Source organism: Spea bombifrons, chromosome 9, assembly GCF_027358695.1.
Source record: "Spea bombifrons isolate aSpeBom1 chromosome 9, aSpeBom1.2.pri, whole genome shotgun sequence".
NCBI lineage: Eukaryota > Metazoa > Chordata > Amphibia > Anura > Pelobatidae > Spea > Spea bombifrons.
In genome coordinates this window covers 30,331,688-30,348,059 of record NC_071095.1, presented here as the reverse complement: position 1 = coordinate 30,348,059, position 16,372 = coordinate 30,331,688, and the positions used below count along the sequence as shown (strand labels likewise).

Here is a 16,372-nt window from a genome sequence, read left to right as displayed (position 1 = left end):
ATTCATTGTGGCATCCCTTCGCTGTGACGCCTAAAAATGGATGTCCGGCGCCTACTATTTTATACTGATGCCAAGTTCTCCTAACCTCTGGTTTCTTCGTGCATTTGGTATTTAAGAGACAGCAACTTACAGCTCTTTAAAACTCTTGAATGCCGTTTTGCTAGAATGAAAGTTAAGAAAGTTCTTTAGTTAATGCTGTGTTCTAGGGTTGTGTTTTCTAAATTAATGACTTGTTTCGGAAGTTCATTCTTGGTTTGCGTCGTACAATTTTCTCTCAAGCTGGCATCAGGAACATCGCCCACCACTGCTCTTCTGCCACTATCTATCACTTTGTCACCGAACGGCGGGGTAGGTCGTGGTGGTGAATCGCGTCACTCTGCGAGGATCTTCACAGAAAGTGCCTCCATGAGTTGTTTCTTTTGTTTTATTTTGAATAATGAGTCGGGAGCAGTTCATTAGCTTCTTGGGACAAAAAGACTAGCAGTTGTGTGTCTGATTTGACAAGCAATGTATTGGGGGGGTGTAAGTATGTGTCCCGGCACGGAAACATTCTCTAATAAATGACATCTTTACTACTAGACGTGGTAGGTGTACAGTGCACATCGTGTCCACTGGGTGGGATTGGACTTTATTTAATATCACGTGGAGCGTTTTTGTGAAAGGATCCACAAGTAGAAGCAACAGGCATCACGAAACGAAACTACCTTCCTATAGAGCCCGAAAACTTAGTTAATCTTGGGTCTTTTGACAAATTGCAGCTGCCTGAAAATGAAGACTTCTTAACATGAGCATGAAAAGTGAGTTCTGTCCCTTATTAAAAGAAAAAAAGAACTCTCGGATCCTTCTGTCTCCTTTTCCTCCCCCGATGTCCATCATTTCTATGATCTTTTCATTGTTTTCCAGCCCCAAGTGTTACAATAATGGGTATGGATACAGTAGAAAATCAATCAAGCAGCCACAGAGTCCCACCAAAGTCGGGACCTTTAAAAGAAGTGTCTTTGGCCATTTATAGGTCTTTCCACTTAAGATTACAGGAAAGCAATCCTAAAGCCAGGAATACCCAGTCTGGGGGAAGGCACTTGCCATTTCTTCAGAATGCGTTACCCTGAGTAGAATATTCTAAGTGCCTCTGGTATTGCAATGGTTAACTATGTTAAGGCAGTTAACAATGGTATTATTAGTTTTACAAAATTAATATATATATTTATATTTATTTTTTTTGTGTGTGTTTTTTATTTTTTTTTAACAATTTATAATATTTATTATTTAATATTTATTTTTATTTATTTATTTCATATTTATTATTTTTAATTTTCCCAAATTAGAATTAGGAAATAGTGCTTGTTGGGTTATTAAGGCATCAGCGGGCCCTCTGGCAGCGAGAGGGTTAAAGTCGTAATCCATAAAGTGCCCCCGCGACACATTGCTGTTCTAGTTTGCCGGTCTCTACGGATTGCCCCTCCGCCAGGTGAGCAGGAGCAGGTGGAAGCGGATTAGTTCTGCCAGAATAGTCTCCCCCCGCCCCCCCCCACCTCCGGTGTCTGTCGTCTCCCGGAGCAGCACAAGGGAAAAATATCAGCACTTTTTATTTTTAGTGGGAAGATAAATTTAAAAGGAGTAAATTGGAAAATCAAATGAGGGCTGTGGAAGCCGGAGAGATTTGCAGAGCTGTCTCCCGGCGTTTGAATGAGCCATTCATCATCCCTTAGAAGTAGTCAATTCCTCTAGTATCTGTAAATGTTTTCAGATATTAGCCAATTTATATGCTCTGAGATTCATCATGGAAAATCAGCTTTACCGATGCGCATTATCTCCATCGGAGATGAAGTTTGATGTATGGGCATCTTTGGAACGCAATGAGATGTGCGTTCAGAGAGAAGGAAAAAAAAAAAAAACAGGAGGGGGGGTGAAAAAGCTGCGTTTTTAATTAATAAACAAATTTGCTCAGGAGCTCATCAGTGTCAGAAACAATAAGGACTGTCGTTCGTTATTGTTTATTGCTTTCCACCCTCAACAAATGTTGTCTTCTAATGAGATTTTGTTTTCTGTTTTTTTTTTTTTTCTCCCCCCCTTTTTTTTTTTTTTTAATTTGGTTAATGGCATTCTCAGAAGAGAAAATGCAAATTTTCCTCTGGCGAAAAATAAAAATTGTGCTAGTTGAACCTGCGCGTTTTGCGGTATTCCGCCACGCGTTCTCGGGAGGCTTTGTTGCCGTTCCCAAAACACGTCAGGTCCTTCCGCCGTTGAGCTGAATTTATGCGGTCATCGCCGTACTGAATAATGTTCTTGGGTTTCTGTTAAAGCAAGGAACCTTTCCTTACATGAACTCTTCACCCAATTCATTTAATAATCAGACGATACACTGACAATTTTAGATTTAGATTTTGTTTTTGAAGATAGATCACTAGAATCACAGCAGGTATCTTTATTATGTGCTGGCAAACTGGTTTGTCCTGTAGGTGGCTACCTACATTGTAAGGACTTTGAAGTCACCCGTTTATGTTGTATGGCTCAGTTATTATTATTATTATTGGTAACAAGGGTTTTATTACTTTTCTGGTAGGGGACTTTCGATGTTTTTCTCCAAATAGATGGCAGTAGTCCCTTGGCTATCAGAGACCTGGTGCTAAATATGGAGGATGTCCAGAAAAGGGCTTAGTAAAGGGTGAGAGGGTGGCAGGATAAAAATCACGTAAGATTAAGGGATTTCCGTATATATCCTTTATATATATATATATATATATATATATATATATATATATATATATATATATATATATAAAAGGGGGTATGTGATAGAAACATTTAATCCTTTGGGGAGGCAACCTTATAAGCAGCTTACACTTACCTTGGGAAACCAATATTTTTCATGTTAGGCTATTCATTTTGTGATAATACAAAAAGAACTTAAAAATATTTTCCACCATTATGACCCCCCCCAAATAGGCCAAATAGTAAAATTGACAAATAATTTTGCTTTACAGCCCAGTCCCTCAGTAAATGTATCCAGCGTATGGGGTTGTAAATATACGTAGATTGCACATGCAGGCTTAAAATTATTCTATTGTGCACAAGAAATAAAATATAGGTACAAAATACAAATGTCCACAAGAGTAGGAGTTGTGGCCCAAAAAGTATTTGCATTATTGTGCATTTACAGTGTTTTTGGAGAGGGCTTTCTGATCCTTGTGTGCGGCTAGTTTGTCATTAAATATCACATCAATGTAATGTAACAACAACATTAGTTGCTGTGGCTGCAAGCAGCCGTAATTAGGCTGTCTGCTCCGTGTACCGATCTCTGCCTAAAGGCAGGGATCATATTTTTTTAAATGTACTTTCAGAGAAGCTGCCAGTCGGACATAGAGCAATCAGTAGTCTTCTGACCTCCTTCCACGGAGCCTCCATGAGTAAGAAATCTGCCTTTAACGGAAGTCTTGTGTGTACCCTCCGAATCATTTACTTTCTCCTGGCGAGGTAAGGGAATGAAGACCCCACTACATTTGAGAATATCTACTTCGCGCGGAGTGCTGCTACATAGGACCTGTGGAACTGGAATCCGGAGCCCAGTTGGAATGCTATGTATAGTCCATGGTTCAAACAAGTACAAAAGCCAAGTGTATTTTAAAAGCGGGATCATAGTCCAAAACTAGAGGATCAGAGGGTGGTGAATAAATGCAACACTCATTCAGCATAAGAAGTATAGGTTAATATAGTAAGGATATATAAACACGCACACGCACAAGTCAGTCCTGAATACGGACCAAACGGCACGTATCTACCGTTAAATTCTGTGTTTTATCTACTGCAACGACACAGCAGTTATCCGATGATTCCGGATAGCGATATACGTGTGGATATGTGTATACACAGACATTAGGCATGCGATTATGGATAATTTATACTGAGTGCTGAAGTATATCTCAATCAGTTTGTGCTTATTACTCCCTCTCCTAAGGCATTTTATTTCCATAATTCACGGCAGGAGGTGTTTTACATCTCCGGTTGACACCTGGCAGGAACCGTCTCCTCCGTCTGTATTTGCCGAATCCAGGTGCAGGCCTTATTTACACCCCGCAGCGCTCCCTCTTCTTTCAAGTAACGCGGCTCCTGTGGTTTGACACCGCTTACGTAGAGGTGTATCTGTACATATGGACGAAGCGGCGATGGCAGCGTGCAGCTCTTCTTATCTCTAAAACACAAGCTTTATCGGACAGAATTTCCGCAGGCAGTCTTCTCGTATCATGACTTGGCTATCGAACGCCCTTCTGCAATACACGTTGTTGATCGATGATATTGACTGCTTTTGGATTCTGATTGATAAACATTGCTTTTCCAATACCAATCCCTAACTATTTCTGGTGCACAAAATACCCGGCGCATTTTTTTCCTTTTTCTCTTTTCTTTTTTTTCTTTTCTCTTTTTTTTTTCTTTTCTCTTTTTTTTTCTTTTACTCCGAAAGCCAAATCTGCCTCATAAGGACATCTTTATTATGTTGAAAACTGTACAATTCTCAAAGGGCATGGGAGGTCACTGCGAACGGACAGCCACAAAGGTCCAAACTTTATGGGGTGAATCGCTGACTTTGTATTGATCCAGTTATGGAGGGAGAATTTCAAATCTCATGCCTTCGCTTATCTTCCCTTTTTTTTCGTGTGTATATGAACTGTATACACTTCTGTGTACAATGTGGCTACTTTACAAATCGTAATTTTTTTTTAGCCAGCCGTGATTTGAACGGTGAGCTAAACACGCGTTTATTTGGATGGAGTGAGGTCGTGGACATGTCAATTCCAAGCGCTGGTTGCCGTACACAGTCCTCGCAGGTTAATGAGCCACATTTCCGTTAAGAGACACAGAAGAACGGAGAAAAAAGAATCCATCGAGGTCCACACAGGGGACCACTTAAGTCATTTAACCTTTTAAGTGCCAAAGAGTCGGTAATATATTAACTGAAGGTGTTAAATGGTTTTTATTTGCTGGAGGGTTAGTGAGGGCTAGACAACTTTCCTCCCCCCCTCCTTCCTCTTCTCTTCTGCAAATGGCATTGCTGCTATGATGAATGAGCATTAGGGTAACTCATTTTAAGACGCACTTGATTTATTAGCGCCAAGGTCTCCATTTTCCGGCAGGTCAGTGCTTTACTGAAACACCCAAAGTCATAGCCAAGGTCAGGGTGTTTATGATTTTTTTTTTTTCTTTTGAGAAAAACGTCTCTCTAGCATCATCCTTTTAATCTTTTCTAGAAGCAGTGATGAGATACATAGGTTGGAGGGGAAAGATAAAAAAGAAACCAAATATATATATAAAATATCAGCTGTGTGGCCATGCTTCAATTATGACTCCCTAGTAAGACAAGGGCCTTAATGGTCAGTGTTTGCCTTCAGGGATGTTTATTACACACACAACTATTTTGCAGGAGCAGCGTCAAATCTATAAAACTACCATTAGGCTGAAAAATCAATCAAAATGCCATTAAAGTGGAATAAGTTGCCAATATTGCTGATGTGGTAGCAGCTCTTTCGATTTTCCTTCAGATTATTAGGTACAGCCTAGTAGTGACTTTGTTAAGGAAAATAAGTGTTGTTCAGACGTAATACGTCTCTTTGGCTTCATAAAGTTTGTGGCCTCATATTTCCCACTTTATTGATTACCCATTATCATTTCTCACAAGGCGTCCTAACTCAAGGGGAAAATATAACTCTCTCTTGTTTCTCGCCGAGCGGCCGTGCCATTATAGATCGAGAGGAAGGTATTTCAGATGAACCAGTCTAGGAGAAAAATGAGCTGAAAATAATACGAGAAGTGTGCCTTCCAGGTCTAACAGTTAGCACTAAGAACAAAGCTTTGTCAGCAGTCTCCCTCTCAGAAGTCCCACCACCACCACCTCCTCCTCCTCCTTCTTCTTTTTGCCCTCCTCGCCGTACCTTCCCCCAGTAACGCACAATCTTCCATCCCATGGTCTCTCGCAAGCGATGAGCAGCTGGAATGAAGTTCCTTGGCTATCAGTAACCTTAAAGCGTTTCTGTGCTATGAGTGATTTGCTCTGGAGGAGATAGAAGGTTAACGATTCATGCAGCTCCTCAAATTCCAAGTCAACGGCTGTGATCTTTAAAAGAAATAATCTTTACTGCTTTTATTTCTTTTCACGGCTTGTTTTTGCATCCTAAGTTATTTTCAGCACTCGTGTTTAAATGTGTTTTTAAAACAAAATAGCCTTCACTAACTATATAAACCGCAGACGATATGCAACAGCCCATTATTTTCTTTTTTCTTACTATCCCCGAACAGTTTTGACGTTAGCCATTTTTTCCCCAATCCATTTGTTCCTATTAAAGTGATGCTAGCACTACTCCTGGACTTGTTCAGAATAGTCTTAGAACATGTTCTATGTCGCTAATAGGGTGCTTAACCGGGTCAAAATAAAAATGGGTCAATGAGTCACCTGCCCATTCTGTTTTAAATGGCACGGGCCAGGTCTAGGAAATGTTTGGTTCTATTGCAAGTACATTATCAGGGGGTTCATATTCTTTTTTTATTGTCCTATAGCTGCATGGAACGTGAATGTGAATGTAAAAAGTCGAACGTAAGGATACCCTTATACTTAAATTTGCCTACTTTCTGCTTCAAGTAACACAAAACGCTTATTGTTTGATACCCTACTGACAATATAAATATGCCACATAGAAGAGGGTTCCCCTTTAGATCAGAATATGGAGATGCCTGTTTGTTAAATAGGTAACGCTCCAGTCCTTGGATTGGGTGAAATTAAAGGAGCCATACTACAGGGCTGGACAAACCCAAGTGGAGTTTAAGAGGACTGTTCATTTTAACAAACAAAAGGGGAATGCCTACACTGTCAATAATTGATGATAATTTATCATCATAGATATCTTCTGTAGACCTTCTTGAGGAAGACACTTGCCAAGATCTGTCTAGGACGGCATGGAGCAGTGGTGGGAGTTCTTGCTCTGATTTTTAGACTGGTGAAGGATACGAATGGGACAAGAAAATCCATTATCGTGATGGGTTATGAAATGCGCATTGTCAAATCTCATTATGCATGTGGCTTTTTTTGTTTAATTTTCATTGTAAAATTTATATTTGAAAATAAACGGGAAAGTAAACAGTGCCCAAGGTAAAGTGTCAACAGCATCACAGTTGAACTAGTCCAAAATATCCCCCGGTCTCTAGGAAAATGTGTCACATAATATTAAGTGCGTGTATCATAAAAATGCCCAAACATACTTACAATCCAATCCAAACCAAATACTAAGGGGTACAACACAGAAAATCTGCTTTTGTTGCAAACCAATTTGAAAAAGTGAAGATGCTGAACTATTAAATAGTGAATAAAAACATAAAACATAAAACCATGTCCATGTCATAATCTCACTATGTTGTGAAAAAAAGATATTAATACTTTTCCGATAAGGATGACCAGGGTGTGAAACTTCGAAGGACAGACCTGTGAAAAATTATTTGTTAAAACTAATGATTAAGTCTACACTTTAACATTGTACATCAGAATGCGCGGGGCCCCCAAGTCTTGGTGTAATAATAAAAAAAAATAGAACCCCAAAAAATCACTTTAGCTACATTTGTGGACCTCTCGCTACCTGGGCTAAAATGAAGACATTGGCATACATTTTAAGTATTGAATGTCTGTCAATAATCATAAGGAAAAGTATTAAGCATTATTTATAATAAAATCTATATCATAGCCGGGATCCACCAAGAAAAAAAGATTCCGCACACCTCTTCAAAGCTAACGGTCAGTTTTCGGAGTTTCGGTTCTCACGGATGGCTTGATTAAGGTCCGTGAGGATGGAAAGGTTGCCTGCTTTATGTTGGAATAAATAACCATTTCCATTAAATTGCTGTTTCCTTTTTCTGGTGGGTAAGATTTATTTAGTAGACTTTACATTCGGAATCTTACTAAGAGGAAGGGGAAGAAGCATAGAGCCGTGGAGACACAGAGAAGTGACGGAGAGTGAGTGACATCAAATTTTACTTTCAATTCCACACAAAAAAGAGCCCTCTGAATTTTATCCAAACCAAAAGGACATGGACTGAAAACAAGTGAACCCAAAGTGAAACAAACGCTTCTCAAAAAAGATCACAAGCTTGTATCCATCATGGAAGGTCCACATTTTATAAAGAACCTTGTTTGAAGGGCGCTTTTCAGTGTATAGGTCTAAAATGGATTGTATTAACAGTTTTCATTTTGAAGAGCACATGAAGATGAAAAATCAAAACACGGCTCAAGACCTGCTAGAATTATGGAAAGTCAAGCCAAGGAGCACAATATGGAGGATCTGTCACGTGGTTTTCACCTGACATCTGCAGCATGAGATAGACCTCCTACGGAGCTTGGCATGCAGAACCTCATCAGCAGAAAAGCAGCCACCACATTAGGATGAGAGGAACATGCGCTCTCTGGCACCGAGAGGCAGTGTATTTTTAACATCTCGTTATATATTGCGATGACAAAGTGTCTGAATGCTAGAACAAGAAAATCTTAACACTGGGGAAGGAAAAGTCACCCAATCTTCTAAAGTCAAACGTATATCACGAATGGAATATGGTTGTAACCTTTGTATTTGTCCACTATATTAATATTAAGGTTGTAGCATAACGCATAGGAGAGAATATCGGGACTTTAGTAAGAGGTAGACCATACAGTCCACAGTGTTCTATCGGGAACAGGTGGGACACGGGGTCACGAGAGGCATAGTCATCTGTTCACAAAGTTTTAGGCGTTGAGTTTGAGTGGCGTCCTTCTTGAGCTTGACAGCGGAACTAGAAAAGAACTAACAGACCGTGCCAAGACCATGTTTTTGTTTTTGTAATGATACCTTTGGACAACTGTGTGATGTACAGTAATTGTAGTGGGTGAGACTTGCCATTTTCTATGGTATATTTCAAGCACAATGTAAATGTAGAATGTGGTACTTGCTGTTCTCCTTCAAAGTCCCATCAGTTGGCTGCAGTGTTTAATACCTGAGCCTGGCTACCCTCAGTCCATATATAACCAGAAAGATTCAACAAAACGTCGTGTCCGCCGAGGATTTGGCACGTTGGTGAAGGGGGTAGAAGGACCACGGCACATTTGTGTAATGATTTTGGCTCTTAATGGTTGACACAAGCGCACCAATGGAATGAATGCACAGAGTGCATGTTTGGTTGAATCTTTTAGGCTATATTTCAAGCAATTTGATAATTGAAAGGCCTAATGATAAATCATCATAGGTTAATTACCCAATGTTGGGCAAGAAATAACCGTTCAATTAAGAATCTGTTCCCACCTCATTTACCCTGTGTTGGACATGCAATGGCCCACAACCTCCAACGGGGATTTATGTTCCTGTCAGCAAAGCATGTATTAGTAATGCGGAGATTTGGAGAATGAGTGGGGAACACGTATAGGTACCCGTATATATACCTGATTAATATAAAATTCACCCTCGTTTACTTGTGAAGTATTGGAGAGCTTCCATCTTGCCTCATAATCACCCTTCATACTGATGTCTTTAAGTTGCATTTGTCATATAATACTGTATTTGCAGAGGAACTGCATTGTTGTAATTATGGGCTCCTCCGCAGTCAAATGATTGCCTTTTTTGTGTGTGTTTTGCCTATTAATTCAGGTGTTTTTATATTTATTACCGTTTAATTTCCCGCATAAGTATACATTTCCCGCCATTCCCGTCAGTTGCAGGTTCTGCCTTCATTGCTGGCGAACCTTGATGAATGATTAAGAATCAGTTTAGTGATTTTCATAAACCTAAAAATAGCCCGTTTGCCGATAATGATCTTTAAAAATGTCTCAAGAAAACATTACATCTTATTTTCTGTCTCCTCGTTAGTAGCTTAATGAGGAAGTGGAGTAAAGCGATGTCTTTCCTATATTCTTTGTAGTGCCTATAGATCCGTCTCTGGCAAGCAAATGATTTCTTTACGGACATCTCTCGGCCAATTAAATCCCCGTGCCGTAATTATTTCCATGCACCCGTTTCTTTGCACATATACCCACCGGTTTACTCTTGGTTTATTGCAGGCTTTAGCTCATCAAATGTGTCTTTTTTTTCTCTCGAAAAAGTAGGAAAAACAGAAAACCCGCCAAAAATAAATTAACAACCTGCCCCTATGAACCTTTATACCTCTATATAGTCATCTTTCCAAAGCTGGCTACGTCGGGGAAGCCTTGGCACTTTGAAGTCCCGCGGCTGCTTGATGACGTAGGACGTGCGAACGCGTACTCTGCGCTTGAATGCTCAAAATCTAAACACTTTTTAAAAGTATCTTTAATGCTCTTAACGTAAAGACTGCCTTAGGTGAAAATAAACAGGTCACATGGGTTTGTATTGGCCACTAGCCTTTTTTTTTTTTGCCTTTATTAATTTTGTGTTATCTGCAACCAAATCAGATGCTTTAGCAGAGTCTCAATAAACCTGATCTGTATTTCATAGACGGCGAATAAGTTAGTCTGACCAGGTCTTATTATATTATTGTTCAGAACGCATTCCCGAATATCATCCTTTAAGAGGCATTTAAATCATTTACCTGCGGCAGATGTTAGGGTCGCAGGTCTCTGTTTACTTGGCCCTTTTTAGAAACACGGGTACCGCTCCTGCCACCATGCTAGACGAGAGAGAATAATGGATCAACACCATAACCCAACTATTTCTAAACTAAGAGAAAAGCAGGATAGTTCCCAAGAATCGGGACTGTCTCGTGGACTCTGGTGCTGTTGGGAGGTGTGCTCTGGTGATCATTAAAGGTTTCTATATGGAATTCTTAAAACACATTTATTGGCTGTGCTTTTCTAATTATTCAGATTTGTAAACTATATTTAATTTTATGCTTTCATTTCTAGTGTTAAAAATATATAAGTATATAATCTAGTTAATTATATCTTTTTTTTAAATTTTTTGCTTTCAGACACAAGACCGGTTTTGATCAGCATGCTGCGCGACACATCCCTAATCCCGGACCCTGTTCTTGCCGATCAAGTCCATCAGGTAATAACCTGATTCAGTACCGATGGGGAAAGGTTCCTCGCCGTGAAACATCCCGGGGGTCACCATAAGTCTAAGATATCAGTGGCCAACCTGCCTGGGGAGCATTTCATGTTCTTCATAGCGCTTCTCTGGTATAACAAGGAGTGACGCTGTACATCATGGTCCGTGTCGGGATAGGTTAGCTCAATTGAAATGCTGCGTGGCGCTGTAAGGTTTAATGAAAACAGAGTACGTATCTTACGTGATGATCCATAATCATTTTAACGCACTCACAGAGGGCTCCTCCATGCAGCTCTTCTCCTCCGACACTTTGAACTTAATTTTTCTCATTTCGATTTATATATATATATAAATATATGTGTCTAATCGCCGATGATTTCTGATTCTTGCTTTTTTTGTCTTTTTCCTTTCAGTGTATCATCAATGACTATTGTAACGGGCCCATGGTGGACTGCATTAAACAGTATCCTTCGATCGCAGGTCTGCGAGTCTGGTTTTAACAACTTTCCTTCCAGAATAGACCCTATAGCGACGGGCCGTTATAAGGCACAGATTTCCGCCGGCGCGTTGAAGAGACAAGCGCTTACTATATTAGTTTGACGTATTAATGCATTTCTGTCTTGTGCCAAATATATAGTGACCCTGCCTACGTTTATCGGCGGCCAACAAGCTGCTATCATTACATCTGCTGCTATTGGCAGCCCGGCTTGAGTTATAATCGGCTTTAATGGCTTTGTGGTTAAAAAAAAAAAAGCCGTGCCTGGTGAGGAAATAATTGATTAGCATTTTATAGAAACTATCAGGAAAATGCTTGATTGGCCTGTGGAGGTATTTAGAAAGATCACTGCTGCCATATGAAGTGGCGTTGGACGGCTTACTTTTATCTTTTGCGTTTTCCCAGGAGATTTCGCGTAATAACGTAGGAAAGGGCGCCATGTTAACCTTTTGCCGAGCTTTCCGTTGCATTAGCAAAAAAGATGGAACATTTTAATGACTCTAGATTGTAAAACTAGTTTGGGTAGTTCCCGCTTTCTGTTAATTCAGGTCGTTACGTTATGTGCTGCCCATTGTACACCACTGCGGAATATGGCGGTGCTATGTAAATCAATAACGATGACATTTTATGGATCTGGGTGAGGACAAGAACAGAATAGTATATTGAAGGCAAAATAACAAGTTTGCCTGAGTTTAAAATAATTACAAAGTTTAAAAGTGAACCAGAGTAAGCTGTCTAAGTGAGCTGACACTCATGAAATATTAACCCTTTAATAGCCCATCTGGAATATTCTGTGCAGTGACTCGCCAGTCGCGTTAATCATATGGATCTGAGATGAAATTGTTAATTTTATAAATGTGTTTTTTTTTATCTTTTAGCCTAGGGATCAGATTGCTAAAATGTCAGGAGTTTGTAGGATGTGGACAGATCGGTCTCAAACGTCGAGTGTGCGGAAGATGGGGGCTCCTGTAACCCTGTCAACGGGGCTTTAAGAGGTGTTTGTGTGATGCAGGGCAAAATCTCCACCATTAATACCCCTGCGAGGCTTATTGCCCTCTCTCTCTCTCTCTCTCTCTCTCTCTCTTTCTGTGCTTTCTGGCCCAGCGAAGAAGAACCGCTGCGTCTCCAGCCTTGGCACGGAACGCCGCAGCCCCGCGAGCCCGTTGACTTATGGCTGTGTGGAAGTGTTACATTAGGGCAAAAGTTTTCAGAAATTACATGTTAATTTCAGGGCACATAAAATAGTTAAAAATCAATTGAAAGTTTAAGGTTTTAAAAGCATAATGTCTTCTGAAGGATTGCGTATTGATTTTAAATATAACGCTCTAATTATATATGCACGGGCTAAAGCACAGAGACAGGCTTTTTGCAAATGGCAGGGGGCTGTTTCACAGGAAGGGTTTCTGAGGCTTACGGGAAGAAGGGCCTCGGTTGTTCGCGGGGCGGAAAATAGCCTGTGAGATTATTTACAAGTTTTGCCTTATGGTCAGCGGGATCCATCAATAACAGGTAGTAACATTATAGACCAGCTCTAAGTGTTTGGGCCACTTCTACATTAGGAAATCGCTTTTCAGCTCTTGTATTATTCCCAGTTTGTCCTCACCCTCCACTTATGATCTTCCTCTCTCTCTCTCGCGCGCGCTCCTTCTGTCTCTGCGGACCAATTTATCTATTTTTATTTATCTGGCCGTATTGCAAATTGGCAGCAGCGGCGCATGTGCTATTTATGTAATAATACGGTGTTACGGAGTAAAAGCATTGGCACATCAGGCAGAATTATAGCTGACGGGGGGTACCGGCGGCTTTATTGCCTTGGGGTATTACCCTGCCGCTTCTAGAGGAGAGCAGGCCCTGTATCTTTTATAGCGAGCTTGCTTTTGGGGTTGATAGGTTGTTTATTAACATTTAAAGGTTCTTTTAGCAGGAAAAGCAATTCTCAGACCCAAATCTTAATGCCGCAGGCCTGGGAAACCATACCAACACGCAATATATACCGAAAGTGTTACTGTTTCTTAGCCGGCAACAATCATACGATAGACCGAGAGCATCAAAGGATATACCATTGGGTGACTTTTTAAAAGTAGTATTAAAACCAGGTATGTTTTTCAAGTTCTTATGTGAAAAAAGAAAAGTTTTTAAACACAGATATGTCAGGCACTTTTTACCACCTTGTGGAGAATAAGTTTTCATATACCTGTCAGGGGCTTGCACCTCTTCCCCTCACCACGACTTCTAAAGTTCCCGGGGGCGAGTAGAAATCCACCAATACAGAATAATACAATAATGGATGAGGGTGATGATCACGCATATCAGGTCAATATGGCTGCCTCTAGCAGAACCTAAAACCCTTTGGAGTAGATGACATCTGTGCTACAACAAAGATAGTGCTATCCGACATATGAGCCAGGAGATGACGTAGCCCAAAATATAGCATTTAAAGGTACTCTTCCGCTTAGACAAAGCATCATTTGCATGATAAATAACCCTTAGCTGTCATTGTATTCTTTCCTCTGAAGAGTAACTCTTATAATGACGCAGGAACTCTTAGGATGCCTTTTCATTTTGTGTGGCAACATCCTATCAGTCAATTGTTCCCGACAAAAATAATAATGAATGAGGCAATATCTCACATGAGTAAAGAAACTTTTCCGAGGTTCTTATGATTCCTTGACAACGTCCTCTAAGCTCTATCGGTTATGAACACGAAGTTCTTCTGAGACAGAAGCTGACCGAGAGAGACCTGCCGTTTTTAGGTAAGGAAAAACCGGATTGTGGGTTTATAAAGTCAACGAGAATAAAAAAAAAAAAAAACCCGTTACTATCTTCTCATTAGAAGCATATGGGTCTCACTCTCCATGTGCGTAACACAACTAGTCCTATGACATCAAATATGACATGAATGAATGAATGAATGAATGAATGAATGAATAAACAAACATGAGGCTTTAGTCCTATAATTTTGGCCAATACACAAGCATTATCTAATAAGCAACGTAGTCTACAGACACCTTGCTCGGAATATACTAGGTATGAATACTTTAGGCAAATTAGGGCATAGAAATTAAATAGTAAGTAGTCGTCGGTGGATATACAGAGACAGTGGGGGGTAAGTGCCATTTACAGATTCTGGTTCATATTATTATTATTATTATTATTATTATTATTATCTTGTATTTATAAGTACTTATAAGATAAGGCTTTGTAAATGTGTTACAATATATGAAGGGGATATAAGCTCTGAAGAGCCTTGAAGGTAATGAGGAGGGTTTTTTGAAGGTGATGCCCTGTTTTACATCGATTTTCGTGTGGAGATGGCTGGTGCTCTGTGTAGGATGTACAATATTTAGGTTTTTTTGTGCATTTTACCGAGGGTTATTTGTGTTTCCTTTGGGACCCACCACTTATAGATAAGCAGTACGGATTCTACAAAGGTTTGTCTTGCAAAAGGAATCCAGGTGCTACCACCTCCAACTTTGTATTGATTTTGTTTAAATCACAGATGTTGTCTGAATACTGTATATATCAGCATATTTATAAAGTTCTGCAGGAATCCCCAGGAGGTCTTTGCTTGTTTTCTAGTCTTTTTAATTTCTAGTCAGCTTACATATCTAATGCGCACAAAAAGATACGAGACGATAAACGTATCTCCCAGTCCGGAGCGACCCAAGGAAGAGTCGCAACACCTAAGTTATTGGCAGATGCAACATTTTACAAAAACTATGTAGATTGGAACAGCCAGTCAGTCAATATGTTGCCTGTCCGTGAAGACACCGTTAAAAGTCCAATTTTACAGTACCTTGGGTCTTGTGACTCAATTTTGTCAACTTCCAGCACCATGTTCTCTCCGCATCCTTATAACCCCATTATGAGGAGCTGGTCCTCATATCTTGAAACATTTAAAAACGCCCAAAGGGGGACGCGTTGCTTTTGATGGGATGTTACTTTGGAGCACCGCAATGACCTGTTGGTAGCTCCTCATGGTTCGTCATCTAGAACAAGAGCAATATCTTTTGAAGAAACGCATTTTTTTAAGCCTGCATCCTGTGGGTTATTCTCATAATATTGTTCTTTTTTAATTTGTTATACTAGAACTCATTCTGAGTCTTAAAAAGAGGGGGCAAGGAATTTTGGTGTGTATATATATATATATATATATATATATATATACATGAAGATTTTTTTTTTTTGGTAATGCGCAGTGTTCCTATAGGGAAGTATTCACCTTTATTTTATTTTGACACGTGATTGGGTGTTATAGGTTTTCATTTCGGTTTAATGCGGTTTATAGCATACATTTTGTGTATTAATGGAATGGCTGCTGCGTCTCCCCGGGAATGCTGTAGGTAAGGTTTAGGAATGAGGGGAAATGATCGTTACTATGTATGATATTGCGAGAGAGACTTGAGGATGATTGATGCTGAACAGGCTCTTATTGATTTAGGGCTGAGCAGGAACTCTGTTATCTAATACATTGTATAAACAGCACACACTTGCAGGCGTGTAATTAATATTTTATAGAATAAGTAGCTGAAAGAAAATGCTTTAATATGTGCTGCAGTATTACTTTCCCTGTCATGAGATAAGAGTCATCCTTTGGGTCATGGTGAGACCAAGAGATGACCTAAGGAAGTGTCTATTCTGGGGTATTTCATCCATTACCAGACGCTTGTATATTTTATACACTTCTGTATGCCACATGGGTGAGGGTGTGACATACGTATCCGGTGGCCACTATTGCGTTCCCTGTGATCACGTCCCATCTGCCTTTTGGTTATTTTGGCTTTGTTGGACATATATATTTGTTAATTTGTGGTTGACATTCACGTCAGCTTATTGCTTTTTGGCTTTCTATGGA

The 16,372-nt window shown here is 39.9% G+C and overlaps 1 protein-coding gene across 2 annotated transcripts in view; it reads left to right on the top strand.

Annotated features, from left to right (window-relative positions):
* Positions 1-16,372, top strand: part of CDIN1 (CDAN1 interacting nuclease 1) — a 93,617-nt gene that overhangs the window by 27,843 nt on the left and 49,402 nt on the right. For both annotated transcript variants that reach the window (XM_053475152.1, XM_053475153.1), the window contains 3 exons: positions 10,942-11,021; positions 11,435-11,484; positions 14,203-14,270. In XM_053475152.1, the coding sequence (XP_053331127.1) occupies positions 10,942-11,021; positions 11,435-11,484; positions 14,203-14,270 (198 nt within the window). The remainder of the gene's footprint in view (positions 1-10,941; positions 11,022-11,434; positions 11,485-14,202; positions 14,271-16,372) is intronic.